We start from the raw sequence: 20,787 nt of genomic DNA, 5'->3' as shown, positions 1-20,787 counted from the left end.
TTTATGGTGGGAACGTGTTCCCTTGGAGACTTTTTAGTCTCCATTGTATAGATGAAGTCATGGATTAGTAAGTCATTATGTTTATTCTTAGTTTCTGAGGACATTCAAGCAACAATTAACCATTCAACTCAACAAACAAGTTTCAAACAGGTTTCAGGGTAAAGGTTACTCAGGCCTTTATGCCGCACCTCATGACTTCCTACGTTCACTAAAAGGCATGCTAGGCAACTTATGCGCTGCTGTCGCAAACCAGGGGGACTGGGGGCAACGCTCCGAGGAGCACCCACCGCCTTACCACAGTTTTTACAACGCGGACAGAGCCATCCCGCCACGGCTTGATGCCGGGGGTGCGGCATTTCCCCCTTTTTTGTTAATGAAACGTAGTTCAAAGAGGTCTTGGCGAACAGCCTTTAAGGAGGAAAAGACACAACGAAGGAGACAGGGTAACAGTAAAACAACAAAGAATATCAGGCAACCAATAATGACAATAAACACAATGTACTGAATCCAAGACACAGGATTTAAAGATTTAAGATTGTCAGAGAGGGATTGAGCCAGTGAATCAAGAGAAGTGCTAGGTAAATGAGCTTCACTGATGGCAGTGATATCTTTTTGGAGAGTATGTAAATCATGTGTAATATCATTGTCCTTCCAGACACCCTGTAGATGAGCTTTAGTTTTGTCCCAGGAAGTGGACATATTATAAGGTAAAGGAGTTACACAAATAGCAGGAAAGGCAGAATGACATCTGGTTTGAAGTTTATGTTGTATAAACTTGATATCTTGTCCTAAGGCTAAAACTACTTCTTCTAGGATGTTGAGTTTTGCTTCAAGTTTATTATCTATACTGGCTTGAGTCATTAAAGCTAAAGTGATGTTGCTGCTGAGAGAATTCACAAAGTGAGCTGTGTGAACTTCTTGAACTAAAGCAGTGGTGGCTACAGCAAAAGTTGTAACTATAGAAATTAAAGCTAAAATACCAAGAATTAAAGCAGCCACGAACCTTTTAGGGCGGATTAACTGATTAACAGTATGTAGAACTTGTAAAGCAGAATTATCATACCAAGGATCATCTTGTAAATCAACAGGTAATAATACATAAGAGGGTCTTTTAACAATTAAAACAGAATTAAATAAACGTTCATTAAACAAGTCAGTAGAAGTAAGACAATTTGTAACTTTACAAGCAGTACAAGAAATATGATAAGAATTCTTAGATTGAGTGATAGTTAGATACTTATTTGGAGCTAAAAGTAGAGCATATGGATATCCAACACAAGTTCTAATAGATATTGGATTAGGTTTTGGCATATTAGGTTTCTTCTCTAAAATCAAGTTGGATGCAGCAACAAGTCTGAATAAATCATAATGTATTTGAGTTTTATTATTATGTTGAGCCACCCATATGGGCTCAACTAAACCAGGTGTGAACCACCTCCGTACTGGTTGAGGGCTACCAGACCATTGATACTTATGAAATTTTTCTAATTGATTAGATAAATATTTGTTATGATCATAGCAGGAGGTAGGAGAATAGTCCCAGATAATTGTATTAGAATTAATGGGAGAATGTTTGTTAGCAGCGTCTGGGAATCCGCAAGAAAGCCAAGTAGGGGTTTTTGTTAAAGAGGATTCCCAGAATTGATTTTTATCTCTATATTTTTCTTTACAATTAGGGAGAGGTAACTGGTTAACAGATAAGCAAGTTTCATTATAATTAGGACTTCCAATAGTTTGTATCTCATATTCCCACATATAACGTCTATTGGCATCATGGGGATCAGGAGCATCAGATAAAAAGACTCTGTAACTTGTAGGTAAACAAAAAGGAGGTGTGTTGCCTCTTAAAGTAAAGCAAATAGGCAAGGAGTCGGCTTTGCCAGTGAAATTAATCAAAGCCGCAGCATGATGTCTGGATTCTGAGTCAGTTAAACCTCCTAAGCGGATAGAATCATTAGAAAGAATTTTTATGGGGTCTGGATCTAGCCAGCCCACAGGGTGTAGCAGTGGAGGATTAGGAACATAAGACCAATAAGCTGCAGTTTCTACCGTAGGAGTAGAAATTAATGATAAAAAGGCAACAAAGTACATTGTTGGAGTTAGAGGGTTGTTTTGAGATATGAGAAGTTGTTTAGCTTGTTTCACCAAGGTGCGGATCTGTGTCCACGTGATCTTGGAGGGTCTCGGTGAAACTGTCACAGTCGTCTTCATCTGTGCAGATAGGATCTTCATCCGCCGCAGGCGTTGTCTTCTGCGCCGGGGTCTCCGGAGGAGCCGGTTTGATGAGCCGGTCTGGAATCCAGATGGGAGAGTCGGCATCCTGTGGAAATATGCAAGCATAGCCTCGTCCGGAGGTTAACAATACATCAGGGCCCTTCCATTGGCCCGATAATAAATCTTTCCAAAGAACTTTAGGAAGGGTGGCAGCCGATTGTGGCTGCCAATGGGAAAGAGCAGGGGTTAAGTTGTTAGAGTTTACATTGAGATGATTTAAAACGAATAAAGCATGAGTTAAAATATGATGAGGAGAAAAATATTTATGAGCCTTCTGTAGACGTTCAATTTGTAATTTTAATATTTGATTAGTTTTTTCAACAATTGCTTGACCCTGAGGATTATACGGGATCCCCGTAGAATGAGAAATTTTCCACTGTATACAAAATTGTTCAAATGCTCGAGAGGTATAAGCTGGAGCATTGTCTGTCTTTAATTGATGAGGAACACCTAGCTGCTGAAAGCAGTAAAATAGGTGCTGTACAACATCTTTGTAAGCCTCTCCAGATCGTGCAGAGGCACATATATAATGAGAAAAGGTATCAACAGTAACATGTACATATTGTAATTTTCCAAAACTAGACACATGTGTTACATCCATTTGCCATAACACATTGGGGCGTAAGCCCCGAGGGTTAACACCAAATTTTAAAGGATGATGGGTAATAGGACAGGATTTACATTTTAAGACTATTTGTCTTGCCTGTTCTCTAGTAATTTGAAACATTTTTCTTAATGCGTTAGCATTTTGATGGTGTAAGGCATGGCTTTCTTCAGCTTCAGTCACTGATGCCACTATAGTACGTGTTAACAAATCTGCAGTGGCATTTCCTTGGGCCAAAGGGCCAGGTAAATTAGTATGTCCTCTTATGTGACCAATATAAAATTGATTATTCCTTTGCTGAATTAAAGTTTGTAGTTTCTTTAATAGAGGTAGAATAGTTGAGGTTCCTGTTAAAAGAGCAGTTTCAAGAGCTGGAAAAAGAGAAGCAATATATTTTGAATCTGTGTACAAGTTAAACCTTTGTTTGAAATTATTAAAGGCCGAGATTAGAGCCCATAATTCTGTTTGTTGGGCGGAGGCTTGTGTAACCTCCTTAATAAGAGGAGACAGACCTGGACTAAAAACTACAGCCCGTCCTGTAGAGGAGCCATCTGTGAACAAGGTTATTGCATCAGACAGAGGCTGTTTGGAACACATAAGAGGAAATATAAGTGAAACTGTTTTTGTAAATTCAATTAAAGGATGTTTAGGATAATGGTATAAAATTTGACCTGCATAGCCTTGTAAGGCCAATACCCAATCATCATTATTTTGAAATAATTGTTCTACTTGAGTCTTATTATAAGCAGTTACAATTACATGAGGATCTTTACCAAATAATTCACGTGATCTTTTTCTTCCCTTATCAATTAATAAAGATACCAGGTAAGGGTAGTCAGCAACAATTTTTGTCTGAACATGTGGTAAGTGAAGCCATTCTAAAATACCTTCTTGCCATAGGCAAGCTGTAGGAGTATACTCAGTAGAAAAAATGAGTAGAGACCATGGATTTTGATAATTAAGTTGTTTAACCCTGGCCTGGGTTAAAGCTTGTTCAACAACTTCTAAAGCCTGCAAGGCTTCTGGAGTTAAATGTCTAGGGGAACGTGGATTGGAGCTCCCCTGTAAGATAGCAAACAAAGGACTAAGAGTTCCTGTAGTAATTTTTAGAAAAGGTCGAATCCAATTTATTTCTCCCAGTAATTTTTGATAATCATTAAGAGTTTGTAATTTATCTCTTCGTATTTGAACCTTTTGAGGTGTGATATAATCAGAGTGAATCCATTGTCCCAGGTAACTTAATGGTTTATCCCTTTGAATTTTTTCAGGGGCAATTACTAGACCAAATTTAGTTAATTGTTCTATAGCCTTTTCTAACATTAGTTGTACTTTTGGCAGCTCCGGATGAGCTAGTAAAATATCATCCATATAATGAATTATGTAGGCGCTAGGGAATTGTTTTCTCAGTGCTGCCAATGCAGCTGCCACAAATTTTTGACATAAGGTAGGGCTGTTTTTCATGCCCTGTGGCAAAGTTTTCCATTGATATCTTCTAAATGGTTCCTGTAAGTTTAAAGAAGGAACACTGAAAGCAAAACGAGGACAGTCCTCAGGATGTAAATTAATAGTAAAAAAGCAGTCTTGTAGATCTATAATTATAAGTGACCATTGTTCTGGTACTGCTACAGGAGACGGCAGCCCAGGTTGAAGGGAGCCCATGTCTTCCATAATGGTATTTACTGCTCTTAAATCTTGTAAAAGTCTCCATTTGCCAGATTTTTTCTTAATGACAAACACAGGAGTGTTCCACGGGCTAGTGGATTCCTCTAAATGACCCTTATCTAATTGCTCTTGTACTAAAATTTGTAATGCCTGTAACTTTTCTGTTGTTAGGGGCCACTGACTAACCCACACAGGAACATCTGTTAACCATTTAATTTTACAGGCATAGTTTTCTGCAGTGGCCCCTATGAAAAACACTGATCGTTAAGTTGATCACCTGTAACTAGTTTCATGTCTAGAACATGTAAAAGATCTCGTCCCCATAAAGTATAGGGTAGAGAGGGTAGTACATAAGGTTGGAAGTAAATTTTCTTGTCCTTATATTCACATAACAAATGAGATGTACTACGCATGACACCAGAAACAGAACCGAGACCAACTAAAGAAGACCCAGTTCGATGAACCGGCCAGGATCTCGGCCAGTCGGAGGCAGCAATACAGGTTACGTCAGCGCCTGTGTCCATTAGGCCCTTAATGGGCCTGCCTTCTATTTTCATTTTTAACATTGGTCTATCATATAAATCATGTATAAGAGCCACACAATCCTGATCAGTAAATCCAAATTGACCCTCTCCCCTGGCATCATGTAAGTGCCAGGTGGGGAGCGGTATATATGGCAACAACAATAACTGAGCAATTCTTTGTCCCTTATGAATTTGTGTAGTTTCTACTAAAGACTTTACCATGACTTTAATTGTATTTTCAGTGTCAGAATCAATTACTCCTGGAACAACTTCAAAATGTTTAGTGTAATTGGAACTGCGTCCCAATATAACACCAACAGTACCTGGTAATAACTTTCCTTTTATTCCTGTGGGAACTAATACAACACCATCATGTTTGGATATGATTACATCTTTAGAACTGGCAAGGTCTAAGCCTGCGCTGCCAGGAGTCCCACGTGGGAGATCATGAATTGTCCATTCAGGTGGTATACAATTAATAGTAGATGTGGGTTCTAACTTAGGCCGTACTGCGGTAGAGGCAGGAGTCTCTCCCTTGGAGTCGGGGCTAGGAGAACGCCCCTTATCTAGTTTTTTGTCTGATTGGTATCAATAAAGTTAGCACCCTTGTCTGACAAGGGGGTTCCATCTTTATGAAATTTAGATTTGCATTCATTTCTCCAGTGCCTGCCCTTCTTGCAACGAGGGCATGGTCCCGGGGGCAGTCCACGGGACTTATTATTATTACTAGCACCAGTGGATTTCTTACAATCCTTCTGTATATGACCTGGCTTCCCACAGTTATAACAAGTGGGTAAGTCATGTGGGGGGTTACACCCAAAACATGTATTACTGGGGTCTCTATCAAAAGCACCTTTGACATATGAACTAAATTTTTGACCCCGCATAGCTGCAGCAAACGCCATTCCCTGGACAATTGCTGGTGAGGCATCCATGCATGCTTTAATATAATCTTGTAATGTACCTGTTTTCCTGAGTGGACGTATTAAGTCCTGACACAGCGTATTTGCATTCTCCCAAGCCAATTGCTTGAGTAATAATTCTGTGCCCTCTGATGGTGGAAGCATTCTATTAATAGCTTCTTCCAGGCGAGAAATAAAGTCAGGATAGGACTCTTCCATACCCTGTTTTATGCCTGCTAAAGTTGTGCCCTTGGTTCCCGGAGGAGGTATTTTTCGCCAAGCGGAGACTGCATTATGGCTAACTATTTCCAAAATTTGTCGGGGTAGTTTAATTTGATTTTCAAAAGAGGCAAATTCTTCTGTTCCTAGAAGCATGGATAGTGTGGGCTGTGCTTTTCTTCCCACATGCTGATTAATACTTTCTCTAGATCTATCTTCATATTCTGTTCTCCATAAGATATAATCACCTGGGGAAAGCGTGGCTTTGGCCGTTTGTTGCCAATCATACGGGGTAAGCCATTGACTGCTAATTGATTCCACAATTTGTAAAGTATAAGGTGCAGAAGCTCCCGATGTACGGACAGCCTGTTGCAGTTCTTTAAGCGTCTTTAACGACAGAGGTTCCCAGGTGGGTGGTGCCCTTTCCTCAGTGGGAAAGCGCACCGGGAAAGCAAATGTAAAATCTCCCTGCTGACGGGCTTCTCGCACCGCCGCCTGAAACCCCGCGGGCGGTGGAGGGAGACAAGGAGGCACACGGGGAAGCGGGGCTCGTGAGGATGTCTTAGATGCGACCTTTGGGACGCGAACTGCCGGATAAGCTCGGCGGGGGTGAATAGAATCATTCATTCCGTCCCTCTCATCTGATTTAGTAAGTTCATCGATCACATCCCACTCGTCACTGTCTGAGGAATTATCAACCGGTGGGAGTGGCGGTAAAATGTCTTTGAGCGTTGGAGCTGAGGGGACAACGCTCTCAGTGTTTGGTACCGGTTCAGGATCTTTAAGAACCTCGGGGGGAACCTCATCACAAATAGGTGCCACCTTAGTTTCAGGATCACCAGCCTCCGAGTCAGTTTCTCTTATAAATGCTTCTAAAAAGGTATTGTCAGCCAAAAGTTCTCTAACTTGTAACCATAAAGGAAAAGCCTGAGGGGGCAAGACCTTCTCCCCATGTTCTTGCATGTATTTCCGCATCTCGCGTCCCACTCTCTTCCAATCGGAGAGAGATAGAGAGCCTTCCTCCAGAAACCAAGGACTTACCAACTTTATGAAATGTATAAGCTCCTCCAACCGTTTGAGAGACACATGAAAACCATTTTTTTCTAATAAACGCTGTATCATGACACTGAGCATGTGTTCTTCCTTACCCAATGTATGCCCCATGTTGTCCTGCGGATTACTCACACTTAACCGGTCAGCCTTTACCGGCGGGACTGCAGCTCCCTGGTGAGAGTCGCCTTCAATCTGAAAAAGAGAGGAAAGAAAGAAAAAGAAAGATCACCTGTCCTTCAGGTCCCTGTTCGAGGCGCCAGCTGCCGCGGACCGCCAGTCGAATGAGTCTCAGTCCGAGGGCTTTTAGGGCAAGAACGGCTCAGGTTGATTGAAAGGGCGACGCAGGAAAATGACAAACTGCTACACACCAAGGATGATGAAGAAAGCAGCTGTACTTTTACTGAATTTTAGGCATGGTATTTATACATTTTTGACAATGAGTTACAGACTACAAAAGATATTTTTATGACTTGCTGATGCTTACAAAGTTCTTATCGAGTTTTGTAGATGGGAGTAGTCAACCGTCTTTTCTTAGACAATGTTTCTGCCCGTAAGGGGGAACAAAGGACTGCTGCTTATCAGCAGTTACTCTTCTACTTTTCTTTATCTATGTTTAAACCTTCTTTCTTTGTAAAACTGCTTTGTTCACATTTTGTATTTTTATATTTTTATATTTGATTATGATTTTTATGTTGTTAGTGAATTGATAGTGAATTATGTATATGTTTTAAGTGTATAGTGACAAAATTATAGAGAAAGCAATTTCATAGAAAACTTATTTCAAAGAAACAGTTTCAAAGGGACATAAGGTAGAGATAAGAGACCGGAGGGAGCGGGTATCTGGTAGGAACATCTTAACTTATCATCCCTGCATTCTCTTGATACATTGTTTCAATTAACTGACCTTTATGGTGGGAACGTGTTCCCTTGGAGACTTTTTAGTCTCCATTGTATAGATGAAGTCATGGATTAGTAAGTCATTATGTTTATTCTTAGTTTCTGAGGACATTCAAGCAACAATTAACCATTCAACTCAACAAACAAGTTTCAAACAGGTTTCAGGGTAAAGGTTACTCAGGCCTTTATGCCGCACCTCATGACTTCCTACGTTCACTAAAAGGCATGCTAGGCAACTTATGCGCTGCTGTCGCAAACCAGGGGGACTGGGGGCAACGCTCCGAGGAGCACCCACCGCCTTACCACAGTTTTTACAACGCGGACAGAGCCATCCCGCCACGGCTTGATGCCGGGGGTGCGGCACACTCCACCCCAAAAAATAGCTAGGCATTGTGGTGGTCGCCTGCAGTCCCAGCTACTTGGGAGGCTGAGGCAAGAGTATTGCTTAAGCCCAAGAGTTAGAGGGCAACATAATGAGACTCTGTCTCAGAAAAAACAAACAAACATTTTTTTTCTCTGTGTTTTCCAGCATGGGGGTCACCAGCCACATGTGGCTACTGAGCACCCAAGACGTGACTAGTATGTCTGAGCAGTTAAAGTTTTTCATTTCACTTGTTTTTAATTAATTGAGACGTAAATAGTCACAAGTAGCTTTTAGCAATCCTTGGGTAGTATATAGCCTTAGAGAACTTTCTAGGCTAGATCTGTTCCTTTGGGTGAGAAAAGAAACATAAAAATTCCTGGGGAGATACTAACTTGGCAGGGGCTAGGAAGAAAGTTGGCAGGAGAAGGGGGTCATGATCAAAGGGCCAGAAGGTTCTGAGCCTACAGACTCCCAACACCGGCAGCAGCATGGAGATGCTAACATTGTCCTACGGCAAAGGATTTCAGATGCTTTGAAACTTCCCCTGGGAACCCTTGTAGTGTTTCATTTGCAATGACAGGAAGTTCCTTCTTGAATCTAACTTGTATTTTTCATGCTATAACCCAAGCCCATCTAGTCCTTCCCTTTGGAAGTGAAGATACAGCAGCAGTGTCAGTAGCCCAGGGATACTTCTAACGTGTCCACTTAGAGCAAACAAATCATATTCAAACTTGCACTGAGCATGTGGTCAGCTCCAGAGAGAAACGAGCCCATCCAGGTATGTTTGGATAGAGTTTAAGGTTGCAGCTGCCAGAAAATACTAATAACTAAAACCCCAAGGCAGTTGGGCAGCTGCCAGTACTAAGTGAAGCCGGGGAGAGAAAGGAGGAGGCATGTTGAAAGGAGGAGGGGCAGCCAGGGGAAATAGAAAGCAAAGGGAGTAGAGCGTCTGGGAGGGCGGGGACAGGCAGCAAGAGGAGGAGATACCAGGGCGGAGCGAGACCACGCCGGGAAGGTGTCGGGGGGAGCCCTGGCAGCCAGTGGCAACCCTAGAATTATGCTGGCAGGTGGCTGCATGGTGCAAGTAAAACAAAAACCAAAATGATCTACCTTGCTATTTCCAAAGCTGTCTGGAGGCTCCTATGTGCAGCAGCATTTTCAGCTGTGCAGGCGAATGCCCACTGCACCAAGAAAAAGCCAAAAGCCACATCTAGCCCCTGGGCCATGTGGGAGGCACTGAGGCCCTGCCTGAGATGCAGAGACCAAGGGTGAAAGCCCAGGGGAACAGGCAGACAGAGGCAGACAGCGCACAGGTGGTCTGGGTGGAGGGCTAGACGTATTGAGTGATTGCAGGAGTTTGCTGACTTCAAACATGCCAAAGTTAAAGACATTGGGGTAACTTAGTCCAGGGGAGAAATGGCCTTTGAGTACAAAGAGAGCTCAAATGGGAGCATGGATGGAGTGAGAGTCTCTATTTCCTTTAAGGCCAAAGCCCTAGGATATGGTTATGTCTTTACACTTGACCTTTTAGGTTTCAACAGTGTCAAGTTCAAGGCTTCCTGCAGTGTCAGGCTGGCTATATTAGGTAAGTTATTACTGAAGGGCTTTCATTCCATGGGTCTCAGACTTTTTTTGTTTTGTTTTGTTTTTTGGGTTGTTTTGGTCTCAGACTTTAATTCTGTCACCTAGGTTCCTTGTTGTGCAGACTCTGAGTCAGTGGGTCTGGGGGGGGACCTGAGATTCTGCATTTCTAACAAGCTCCCTTGTGGCATGAGGCCACTGGTCTGTATCTTAATTGTAGTTCTGACTTAGATAAGGTTGGGGGGTGGTCCCACGACCTCTGAAGATTCCATGAGTAAAGAACTGTAGTACAATGGGAGTGGAAGGGCAGAGAGGGGAGAATGAAGAGCAGATATGGGGCAAACAGCAGGATGAGCCAGGGTGGTATTGGCACCACACCTCCTGGGGACGATGGGCAGACTCCTCCAAGAGGGCGTGGGCTGTAGCCGTGACCTTAGGGAGCCAGCCAGGAGCTCAGCCCTGGTCTCCCAGGAAGGCTGATGAGCCGGGCACAGGCTGGGCCTGGGCGGGGAGCACCCTGAGCCCCACCGGCAGCCCCGGTCACCCCCTCACCTCCTGAGCAGCAGTTTGGGGTGGTTCTTGCTCTCCAGGTTCTTGTCGATGAGGTCAGCCAGCAGCTGCTTCAGCACGTCGGTGGCGTACTCCAGCTTGCTCTGCAGCACCGTCATGATGAGCGAGGCCACATTGCCACGGTCGCGCATGGAGAAGCTGCGCTGGGACTCGAGCGTGCGGGTGAAGAACAGCAGGAAAACCTTGTTGATGAACTCGGCGAAGAGCTTCAGGCCCATCTCCACACGCTCCTGCCAGTAGCCTGGGACCTAAGGGCAGACCCAGGGGGTCCTGACGCCATCTGCCAGGGGCTCTAGCCAATGTGCTGCACCTGCACCCTGACTCTCCCATGTCACCTAGCACCTGCTCCTCAAGCCAGTGCCTACTGAGTCCACAGCACCAGTGCTCAGTAGCCATTGAAACTCATCACAGCCTTCTCCAGTTTCCAGATGAGCCAAGAGAGGCAGAGAGAGAGCCTCACCCGGTTAGTGGATGACGATACTAGGATTGGACCCCCTTCTGCCAGACTGCAGGGCCGGAGCTCTTCTTGACAGTGACATAAAGCAGATGAGGGGCCCTGGTACATGGCAGTGCACCTTCCCAGCCCCTGTGGGAACTCCTGGCAGGTGGGGCTGCTGTGGCTTACACCCTGTCTGCAGGATCACCAGGCCTGGGCCTCCAACTGACTGAAGGCCAGCCCACTCATTCCCCATGCATCTTGTTGGCAGGCTGGTGGCCTCAGAGTCCAGACTTCTGTATTCCATGTGGATTCTGACACCACCATAATGTGCAATGTGGGGTGAGTCCCTTTCCTTCTCTGGGAAGGAAATTTATCCACCTAAGAAAGGAGAAATTAAGCTCAACAGTCTCTAAAGAACTCCCTAACTCTAGCACTGATGTTTTTTTAGTGACTTGCTGAGACCCTGCTGAATCCAGGGGCGGGAAGGAAGATGGTTTTTATCTTCCTGCCTACATCGTCTGTTTACTGGGACATCCCTCCAAATGCGCACTGACCACTCAGCAAACATGGTGGAGGCATCTCTGAGACCTGTAAGGACGTGCCTAGTGACAGGGTCGGTCACAGCCTCAAACTGCAAATGCCAGATGTCAGCAAGCACAGAATGGGCTGAGGAGCTGCAAATATCCCACCTGATGGAACGCGGCACAGCAGTGAGAGTGGTCGGCCCCTCACTACTTGCAGTAACAGGGTGAATCTCGCAAACATAGCGAATGAAAAGAATCAGACCCTAAAGAGGGCATACTGTTTACAGAGCACCATTAAAATAGTTTGGAAGGCTGGGAATATTCTGCTTCCTGTCTGGAGACCAGCTTGCTGGGTGTGTTCCCATGGGGAAAATTTGCTGAGCTGGGCACTGGCCATTTGCACAACTTACTGTGTAAATACTTGTTAAGCAGTTTACTTAAAGCATGTATTGTAAGCTCTGCTCTCAAGGAAGAGCCCTCTGAGAAGACAGGGCAGGCGTGCCTCCTGGGGCAGAGTGCGGGGGAGGCAGGGAGGAGGAGGGGCCACCATGACTGCCACTGAGGTGTCCTGTCTTCCTGGAAGGGAGACACTTCACGTCTTAGGGAAGGCGTGCCCGATGTGTAGCAGGTGATGGATGTGATTTCAGCGACGGTTAATTCTGTCGCAGTCATTTATTAGCAGCAGAGCTCACCGTGGACTCAGATTACAAAGGTAACAACAGCTGTGGTGTATGCAGACCTTACTCAATGTAGGGACTATTCTGTGTGCTTTAGGAACACCAACACATTTAATGCACACAGCACTGGGAAGGTAGGTCCACTGAGGTTAAGGAGCTTATCCAAAGTCCCAAGACAGAGAAGGGCCAAGCCAGGGCATGAACTTGGGCAGTCAGCACCTTGTCCTACCCTCTTCTGGGGCGACAAGCAGACCAAAGTATGAAACCGGCGGCAGAGAGCTAGCTTCCTAACCCCGACATTTTATCCTACTCTACTCTTAAGGTTTTAAACTGGAAAGATGGAGGTGGCTTGTTTGCTCAAAGTCTCAGAAGGTGGCAGAACATTCATGTCACTCATTACTGAGTCACCTGTGTTCCAGGCTCGGGGGGGAAGATGCTGGCAGCAGTCAGGAATCAGGTAGATACAGGCCTGCCCTCAGAAGGTCAACCAAGAGGCCAGCTCCTGAGTCCCAAGACCCCTCCATACTGGGGACCTTGTGTGCTGGTCCTTTGTTCTGCAGAGGTGAGCTCTCTCCTGGCTGCCTGGCATCTGCAGTGCCCACGGGTCAGGAAATGGAGGAAACACGTGTGCTTCCAGACCAGGTCCACTTCCATCTCCCTTGCTATGGTGCTGGTACTCAGAAGGACAGTTCTTAGGAGAGAGACAGGACCTCGCCAGAGGCAAGCAGGCTCAGGGAGCTCTTGGCACGGTCACCCTGGTGAAGCCCTCTCTTCCCACAGGGGACCCAGCCTCTGCCGGCTTCATGCCTGGCTCCCCTAGTTCCCACTGCACCAGGGCCTGATGAGGGAAGGGCAGACTCTTCCTGAGATTAGCCCAGGCCGCAGTCCATCTCTCAGCTCTGTGCCCATCACCCTCACACACATGCCATACTCTGCCCTTCAAACCCCTCGGAACAGCATCTCTACGACTCATCCTAATAATCACAGATGATGCCATTCCCTGGACACCCACCACATGCCACACACAGGACTGGGCACATTACACACATTAGTTCAATTAAGTCTTGTCATGACTTTTTCTTTTTTTTTTAATTGTTAAAGCATAGCTGTGTACATTAGTGCAATCATCTGTACCCATTCTAAGATGCACCATAGATGTGGCCTCCCTCCACCAAAACCTCCCCCCTCCCTTCCCCTTCCTTGGACCTTTCCCCATAGTCTTGTGCTATAGTTGGGTTATAGTCTTCATGTGAAAGCTATAATTTAGCTTCATAGTAGGGCTGAGTACTTTGGATACTTTTTCTTCCATTCCTGAGATACTTCGCTAAGAAGAGTATGTTCCAGCTCCATCCATGTAAACATGAAAGAGCTGCAATGTAAACATTTAAGGCTGCACAGTATTCCATGGTATACATGTACCACAATTTGCTAGTCCATTCGTGGGTCGATGGGCACATGGGCTACTTCCATGACTTAGCAATTGTGAATTGGGCTGCAATAAACATTCTGGTACAGATGTCTTTCTTATATTGTGATTTTTGATCTTCTGGGTATAAACCTAGTAAAGGAATTATAGGATCGAATGCCAGGTCTATTTTTAGGTCTCTAAGTATTCTCCAAACATCCTTCCAGAAGGAACGTATTAGTGTGCATTCCCACCAGCAGTGTAGAAGTGTGCCCTTTCCTCCACATCCACGCCAACATTTCTGGTTTTGGGATTTTGTTCTGTGGGCTACTCTTACTGGGGTTAGGTGATATCTCAGAGTAGTTTTGATTTACATTTCTCTGATGATTAAGGATGATGAGCTTTTTTTCATGTGTTTGTAGATTGTGTGTCGGTCTTCTTTAGAGAAGTTTCTCTTCAAGTCCCTTGCCCACCCTGAGATGGGGTCATGTGTTCTTTTCTTGTTAATATGTTTGAGTTCTCTGTGGATTCTGATTATTAGACCTTTATCGGAGGTATAACCTGCAAATATTTTCTCCCATTCTGAGGGCTGTCTGCTTGCTTTACTTACTATGTTCTTGGCTGTGCAGAAGCTTTTTAGTTTGATCAGGTCCCAGTAGTGTATTTTTGATACTGCTTCAATTGCCTGCGGAGTCCTCCTCATAAAATATTCACCCAGGCCAATTCCTTCAAGAGTTTTCCCTGCACTTTCTTCAAGTATTTTTATAGTTTCATGTCTTAAGTTGAAATCTTTGATCCAGTGAGAGTCTATCTTAGTTAATGGTGAAAGGTGTGGGTCCAGTTTCAATCTTCTACAGGTTGCCAGCCAGTTTACCCAGCACCATTTGTTAAATAGGGAATCTTTTTCCCACTGAATGTTTTTAATTGGCTTGTCAAAGATCAAATAACGGTAAGTAGCTGGATTCATCTCTTGGTTCTCTATTCTGTTCCAGACATCTACTTCTCTGCTTTTGTGCCCATACCATGCTGTTTTGATCACTATGGATTTATAGTACAGTCTCAGGTCTGGTAGCACGATTCCTCCTGCTTTGTTTTTATTGCTCAGTAATGTTTTGGCTATTCGAGGTTTTTCTGATTCCATATAAAACGAAGTATTATTTTTTCAAGATCTTTAAAGTATGACAATGGAGCTTTAATAGGAATTGCATTAAAATTATATATTGCTTTGGGCAGTATGGACATTTTAACGATGTTGATTCTTCCCAGCCATGAGCATGGTATGTTTTTCCATCTGTTAACATCTTTGGCTATTTCTTTTCTTAGAGTTTCATAGTTCTCTTTGTAGAGATCTTTCACGTCCTTTGTTAGGTATACTCCCAAATATGTCATCTTCTTTGGCACTACTGTGAAAGGAATAGAGTCCTTGACTGTTTGTTCGGCTTGGTTATTGTTGGTATATATAAAGGCTACAGATTTATGGGTGTTGATTTTGTAGCCTGAGACATTGCTGTATTCCTTGATCACTTCTAAAAGTTTTGTAGTAGAATCCCTAGTGTTTTCCAGATATACAATCATATCATCTGTGAAGAGTGAAAGTTTGATCTCTTCTGACCCTATGTGGATACCCTTGATCGCCTTTTCTTCCCTAATTGCAATGGCTAAAACTTCCATTACAATGTTAAAGAGCAATGGAGACAATGGGCAACCTTGCCTGGTTCCTGATCTAAGTGGAAATGATTTCAATTTAACTCCATTCAATACGATATTGGCTGTGGGTTTGCTGTAGATGGCCTCTATTAGTTTAAGAAATGTCCCTTCTATACCAATTTTCTTAAGTGCTCTGATCATGAAGGGATGCTGGATATTATCAAAAGCTTTTTCTGCATCAATTGAAAGAATCATATGGTCTTTATTTTTAAGTTTGTTTATGTGTTGAATTACATTTATAGATTTACGTATATTGAACCAGCCTTGAGACCCTGGGATAAATCCGACTTGGTCATGGTGTATAATTTTTTTGATGTGTTGTTGGATTCTGTTTGTTAGGATCTTATTGAGTATTTTAGCATCTATATTCATTAGTGATATTGGTCTATAATTTTCTTTTCTTGTTGGGTCTTTCCCTGGTTTGGGTATCAAGGTGATGTTTGCTTCGTAGAATGTGCTGGGTAATATTCCTTCTTTTTCTATGTTTTGGAAGAGATTTAGTAGTATAGGTACTAGTTCTTCTTTAAATGTTTGGTAGAATTCTGACGTAAAGCCATCTGGTCCTGGGCATTTCTTTTTAGGGAGATTCTGTATAGTTGATGCTATTTCAGAACTTGATATAGGCCTGTTCAACATTTCCACTTCGTTCTGGCTAAGTCTTGGTAGGTGGCGTGCTTCCAGGTATTGGTCCATTTCTTTCAGATTTTCATATTTGTGAGAGTAGAGTTTCTTGTAGTATTCGTTAAGGATTTTTTGAATTTCTGAGGGGTCTGTTGTTATTTCATCGTTACCATTTCTGATGGATGAAATTAGAGATTTTACTCTTTTTTTCCTGGTTAGGTTGGCCAAAGGTTTATCTATTTTATTGATCTTTTCAAAAAACCAGCTTTTGGATTTATTGATCTGTTGTATAATTCTTTTGTTTTCAATTTCATTTAATTCTGCTCTGATTTTGGTTATTTCTTTTATTCTGCTGCGTTTGGGGTTGAAGTGTTCTTCTTCCTACAGTTGCTTGAGATATTCCATTAAGTTATTGACTTCCTATCTTTCCGTTTTCTTGAGGAGGCTTGCAGTGCTATAAATTTCCCTCTTAGGACTGCCTTTGCAGTATCCCATAGGTTCTGGTAATTTCTGTCTTGATTGTTGTTTTGTTCCAAAAATATGGTGATTTCCTTCTTAATCTTGTCTATAACCAATGTATCCTTCAGCATAAGGTTGTTTAGCTTCCATGTTTTTGTATGGGTACGCAGGTTCCTGTTGTTATTGAGTTCAACTTTTATTCCATGATGGTCTGAGAAGATGCAAGGAATAATTTCTATTTTTTTTAATTTGCTGAGGTTAGATTTGTGGCCTAGGATGTGGTCGATTTTGGAGTATGTTCTGTGGGCTGATGAGAAGAATGTGTATTCAGTTTTGTTGGGATGAAATGTTCTGTACATGTCTGTTAAGTCCATATGTTGAATGGTTGAGTTTAAATCTAAAATTTCTTTGCTTAGCTTCTTTTTGGAGGATCTATCCAGGACTGCTAAAAGGGTGTTAAAATCTCCAACTACAATGGAAGTGGAGGAAATAGAGTTGCTCATGTCTGTTAGAGTTTCTCTTATAAATTGAGGTGCATTGTGGTTGGGTGCATAAATTTTAATGGTTGAGATCTTATCATATTGAGTATTACCTTTAACAAATATGAAGTGTCCATCCTTATCCTTAATTATTTTGGTTGGTTTAAAGCCTATTGCATCTGTGAACAGGATTGCAACGTGCTTTTTTCTGCTTTCCATTTGCCTGGAATATAGATAACCATCCCTTCACCTTGAGTCTATATCTGTCTTTTAATGTAAGATGCGATTCTTGGATGCAGCAGATATCTGGCTTGAGTTTTTGTATCCAGTCCTCCAACCTATGCCTCTTTAGAGGACAATTTAAACCATTCACATTAATTGAGAGTATTGATAAGCCTTTCAAGAGACCAGTGGACATTTTTAATCCTTTTGTGACTGTGGAAGTTGGAATTTGATCAAAATTTTTTTGGGTGGGTTTACTCTTGTGGTGGAGAATTACACTGGTCTTTATGGAGGATAGGTCTAAGAATGTCCTGGAGAGCTGGTTTAGTTGTGGCAAATTTCTTCAACATGTGAATGTCATTGAAGTATTTAATTTCTCTGTCATAAACGAAGCTCAGTTTAGCTGGGTACAGGATCCTGGGTTGAAAGTTACTTTGTTTAGGAGATTAAAAGTCGATGACCATCCTCTTCTAGCTTGAAAGGTTTCAGCAGAGAGATCTGCAGTTATTCTGATATTCTTCCCCTTGTAGGTAATGGTTTTCTTTCGTCTGGCAGCTTTCAGAATTTTCTCCTTCATATTAACTTTAGTGAAATTGATTATGATGTGTCTGGGGGATGTCTTATTTGTGTTGAGTCATGCTGGAGTTCTGAAAACTGTCTGCTACCTGAATTTCGGAATCTCTTGGAATGTCTGGAAAGTTCTCCTTCATAATCTCATGGAGAAGAGACTCTGTGCCTTGTGAAGCCACTTCGTCACTTTCGGGGATCCCTATAAGACGAATATTGGTTTTCTTCAAATTATCCAAGAGCTCTCTGAGAGAGTGGTCTGTTTTTGCTCTCCATTTCTCTTCTTCTTTGAGGGTTTGGGAGCATTCGAAAGCTTTGTCTTCAATGTCAGAAATCCTTTCCTCTGCTTGTTCCATTCTGTTACTGAGGGATTCTACTGTGTTTCTCAGATCTTTGAGGGATGCAACTTCTTGTCTCAATGTGTCGAAATCTTTGTTCATTTGGTCTTTGAATCCATTGAATTCTTTTTTTTTTTTTTTTTGTAGAGACAGAGTCTCACTTTATGGCCCTCGGTAGAGTGCCGTGGCCTCACACAGCTCACAGCAACCTCCAACTCCTGGGCTTAAGTGATTCTCTTGCCTCAGCCTCCCGAGTAGCTGGGACTACAGGGAATCCATTGAATTCTTGAGATAACTTTTGGAATTCTAATTCGATCTTATTTGCTATCCAGATCCTGAATTCAATTTCTGACATCTCAGCTATTTGTTTGTGCATGAGGTCTTGTGCTGTTTCTGCCCCATTGATCCTTGGGGGAGTTGATCTACTCTGATTATTCATATTGCCAGAGTTTTTCTGTTGATTTCGCCTCATGATTGTTTTTCACCATTGCCTCTGGCTGTCCTCAGAGTTGGGGAGGTGTCTCTCCAAGATTAGACCCTGGCGGGATCACTCTATTGTTGCTGGATCTTTGTAGGGAGTGACCCTGTGTAGTTCTTCTGGGGCTGCTCTAGCTAGGGAGTTCTGGTTGTGGAAGCAGCTCCGGTTTGTGACACACCCGGATCCAGCAACAGGGCTGGGGGTGGTGCGCACGGTTCTGGGAGTGCCAGGCGCCCAGTGACTTTGGCACAGAGAGCCCAAGGCTCCAGCAGTCTCTGGCCAGGAGAAGAGCTCTGCGCAGAGGCAGGGAGGGCTCCAAAGGGCACGCAGCTACCAGAGTCCCTGTCCAGATGAACGGGCTAGTGTGGAAGCTGGGAGGACACAGGAGGGAGGACGCAGGGTTGCGTGGCTCCCGCAGTTCCTGGTCAGGAAATGCGGAGGCCCGGTGGGTGTGGGTCACTGATCGGGGGTTGCTGCACAGCCCTTGTGGAGGTCTGGGCGGCGCCAAGCCCAGGAGTTTGAGGTTGCTATGAGCTGTGATGTCACAGCACTCTACCCAGGGCAACAGCCCAAGGCTCCAGTGTGCCAAAATCATCTCACTCTGCCCCTACGGATTAAGACTGTAAGGCAGCTCAGTCCCCGCATGTAGGCTGCTCAGTCAGTAGGTTACTTTGACCCACCCAATCCTTGCTCTGAGACCCTGAGGGCAGAGCTTGCTGGGGCAGTTCTTTCACAATGGCTTCCTGTGCCCAGCTCAGTGTCTCAGTCTGGGGCCCCAGACAATGCCCAAAGTTCTCCACACTCCTGCTCAAGCTCTCCCCAAGGCAGTTCAACTGAGTGCCAAGTCCAAGAACACCGAACCAGTTCACAGGTAAGGCCTTTCCGGTTTGCAGTCTCACTGCTGCTTGTACTTACGGTTGCCGGCATGATTAGGTCGATCGAACACACGCAACCACTTGCCAGTTTTCCACTGTTTTTGTCCTCCTCTTGGGGTCCAGAAGTCCCTTGCTGGCTCCCTGTATCCTCAAAGGGATGATTATAGGCAGATCCCACCGGCCAGAGATGCCTGGAGTCTTGTCTTCCCAGACTCGCTGTTCCCAGTTGCAGGGAAGCTGTTAACTCCTGTAATGACTTTTTCAAGAGCAAGTTATGATCTCCTTTTAACAGTTTCTCAGAGAAGTTGCCCCAAGGCCAAGCAGGTGGTGATGGGCAGTATTGGGTCTCCAAACTCAGTCCTCTCCACCTGTCACCAGGTCCAGCCCTAGCCCTGATGTCTCCCTGCGACCACCTTCCTGTGTTGGGCCTCCACCTGCTCAGGCTGGCTGTTGAAAGGAGAGAGCTGCATGCAGGTTTGGGACTATGGCATCTGGAGAGCTGGAAGAGGACACGGACCAGCCAGACGGTACACCTGGTGAGAGGATGCCCTTGGGACTTCCCGCAGCAGCTGCTCTTTCTCTGTGTACATGCCTCCTGGGCATCAAGTCTGGGCCTCTGGGAAGGGGCATTCTAGCCAAGCCACCTGAAGACGTTCGGCAGCCTGGGTTCTAGAACTAGAGAGACTGTATTGACCCATGGAGGAAAATGCCACCTCTAGACTGCCTCATCTGTAAAGCGAGGCTGTGCGTGCCTGCGTCATAATGTTTTATGAGCATTAAATAAGATAATGTATGTAAAGTGCTTGGCACGCACCGTGCTCACTTAAACGGCGCAGTTTACTACTTGCCTTTCTAGCTCCACAGACTGCATTTCACAGATCCCTTTAGCCCAACACTTTCCCAGATAGCTAATGCCTCGGCACAGTGATTTGGGGTGCAGACGGCAGGACTTTTCTCCCTGTTTTATGAAGGGAGGGGATGGAAGTGAAGCGTCTTGGTAGGGAGTATGCAGAACAATTCCCCTTGGTAGCCTGCCACCCTCCCCCAAAGCAAATGCCACTCTGAAACAAGACTTTCCTTATTCAGCAGATGGTTCTCTACTTCAGTTGAAGTCTGTGAGTATAAAACTGGAAATTTTAATTGTAACCCAATAGGTTAGAGTTCAGGAGTAAATTTTAATTGTAACCCAATAGGTTAGAGTTTAGGAGCCAATGATAGGTTGAAATTGGGAGTGGGTGATTGACAGCTCTGTGGCTTTAAAGGACTGGGGCATGCCTTGTGCTTGGGAAGCTCCTTCCTGAATGCCCCAAGTGAGGGGCCCTGGTGGCCTGCCCTCCAGGACAGCC

At 44.1% G+C, this 20,787-nt stretch overlaps 1 protein-coding gene across 1 annotated transcript in view; it reads right to left on the bottom strand.

Annotated features, from left to right (window-relative positions):
• The window catches only part of LOC128598383 (plexin-A4-like), a 79,298-nt gene that overhangs the window by 22,681 nt on the left and 35,830 nt on the right, over window positions 1-20,787 (bottom strand). The window contains exon 13 of the mRNA XM_053608726.1: window positions 10,633-10,898. Within this exon, the coding sequence (XP_053464701.1) occupies window positions 10,633-10,898 (266 nt within the window). The remainder of the gene's footprint in view (window positions 1-10,632; window positions 10,899-20,787) is intronic.

Source organism: Nycticebus coucang, chromosome 11 (genome assembly GCF_027406575.1).
Source record: "Nycticebus coucang isolate mNycCou1 chromosome 11, mNycCou1.pri, whole genome shotgun sequence".
In the NCBI taxonomy this organism is placed as follows: Eukaryota; Metazoa; Chordata; class Mammalia; order Primates; family Lorisidae; genus Nycticebus; species Nycticebus coucang.
This window is presented reverse-complemented; position numbering and strand designations above follow the sequence as displayed.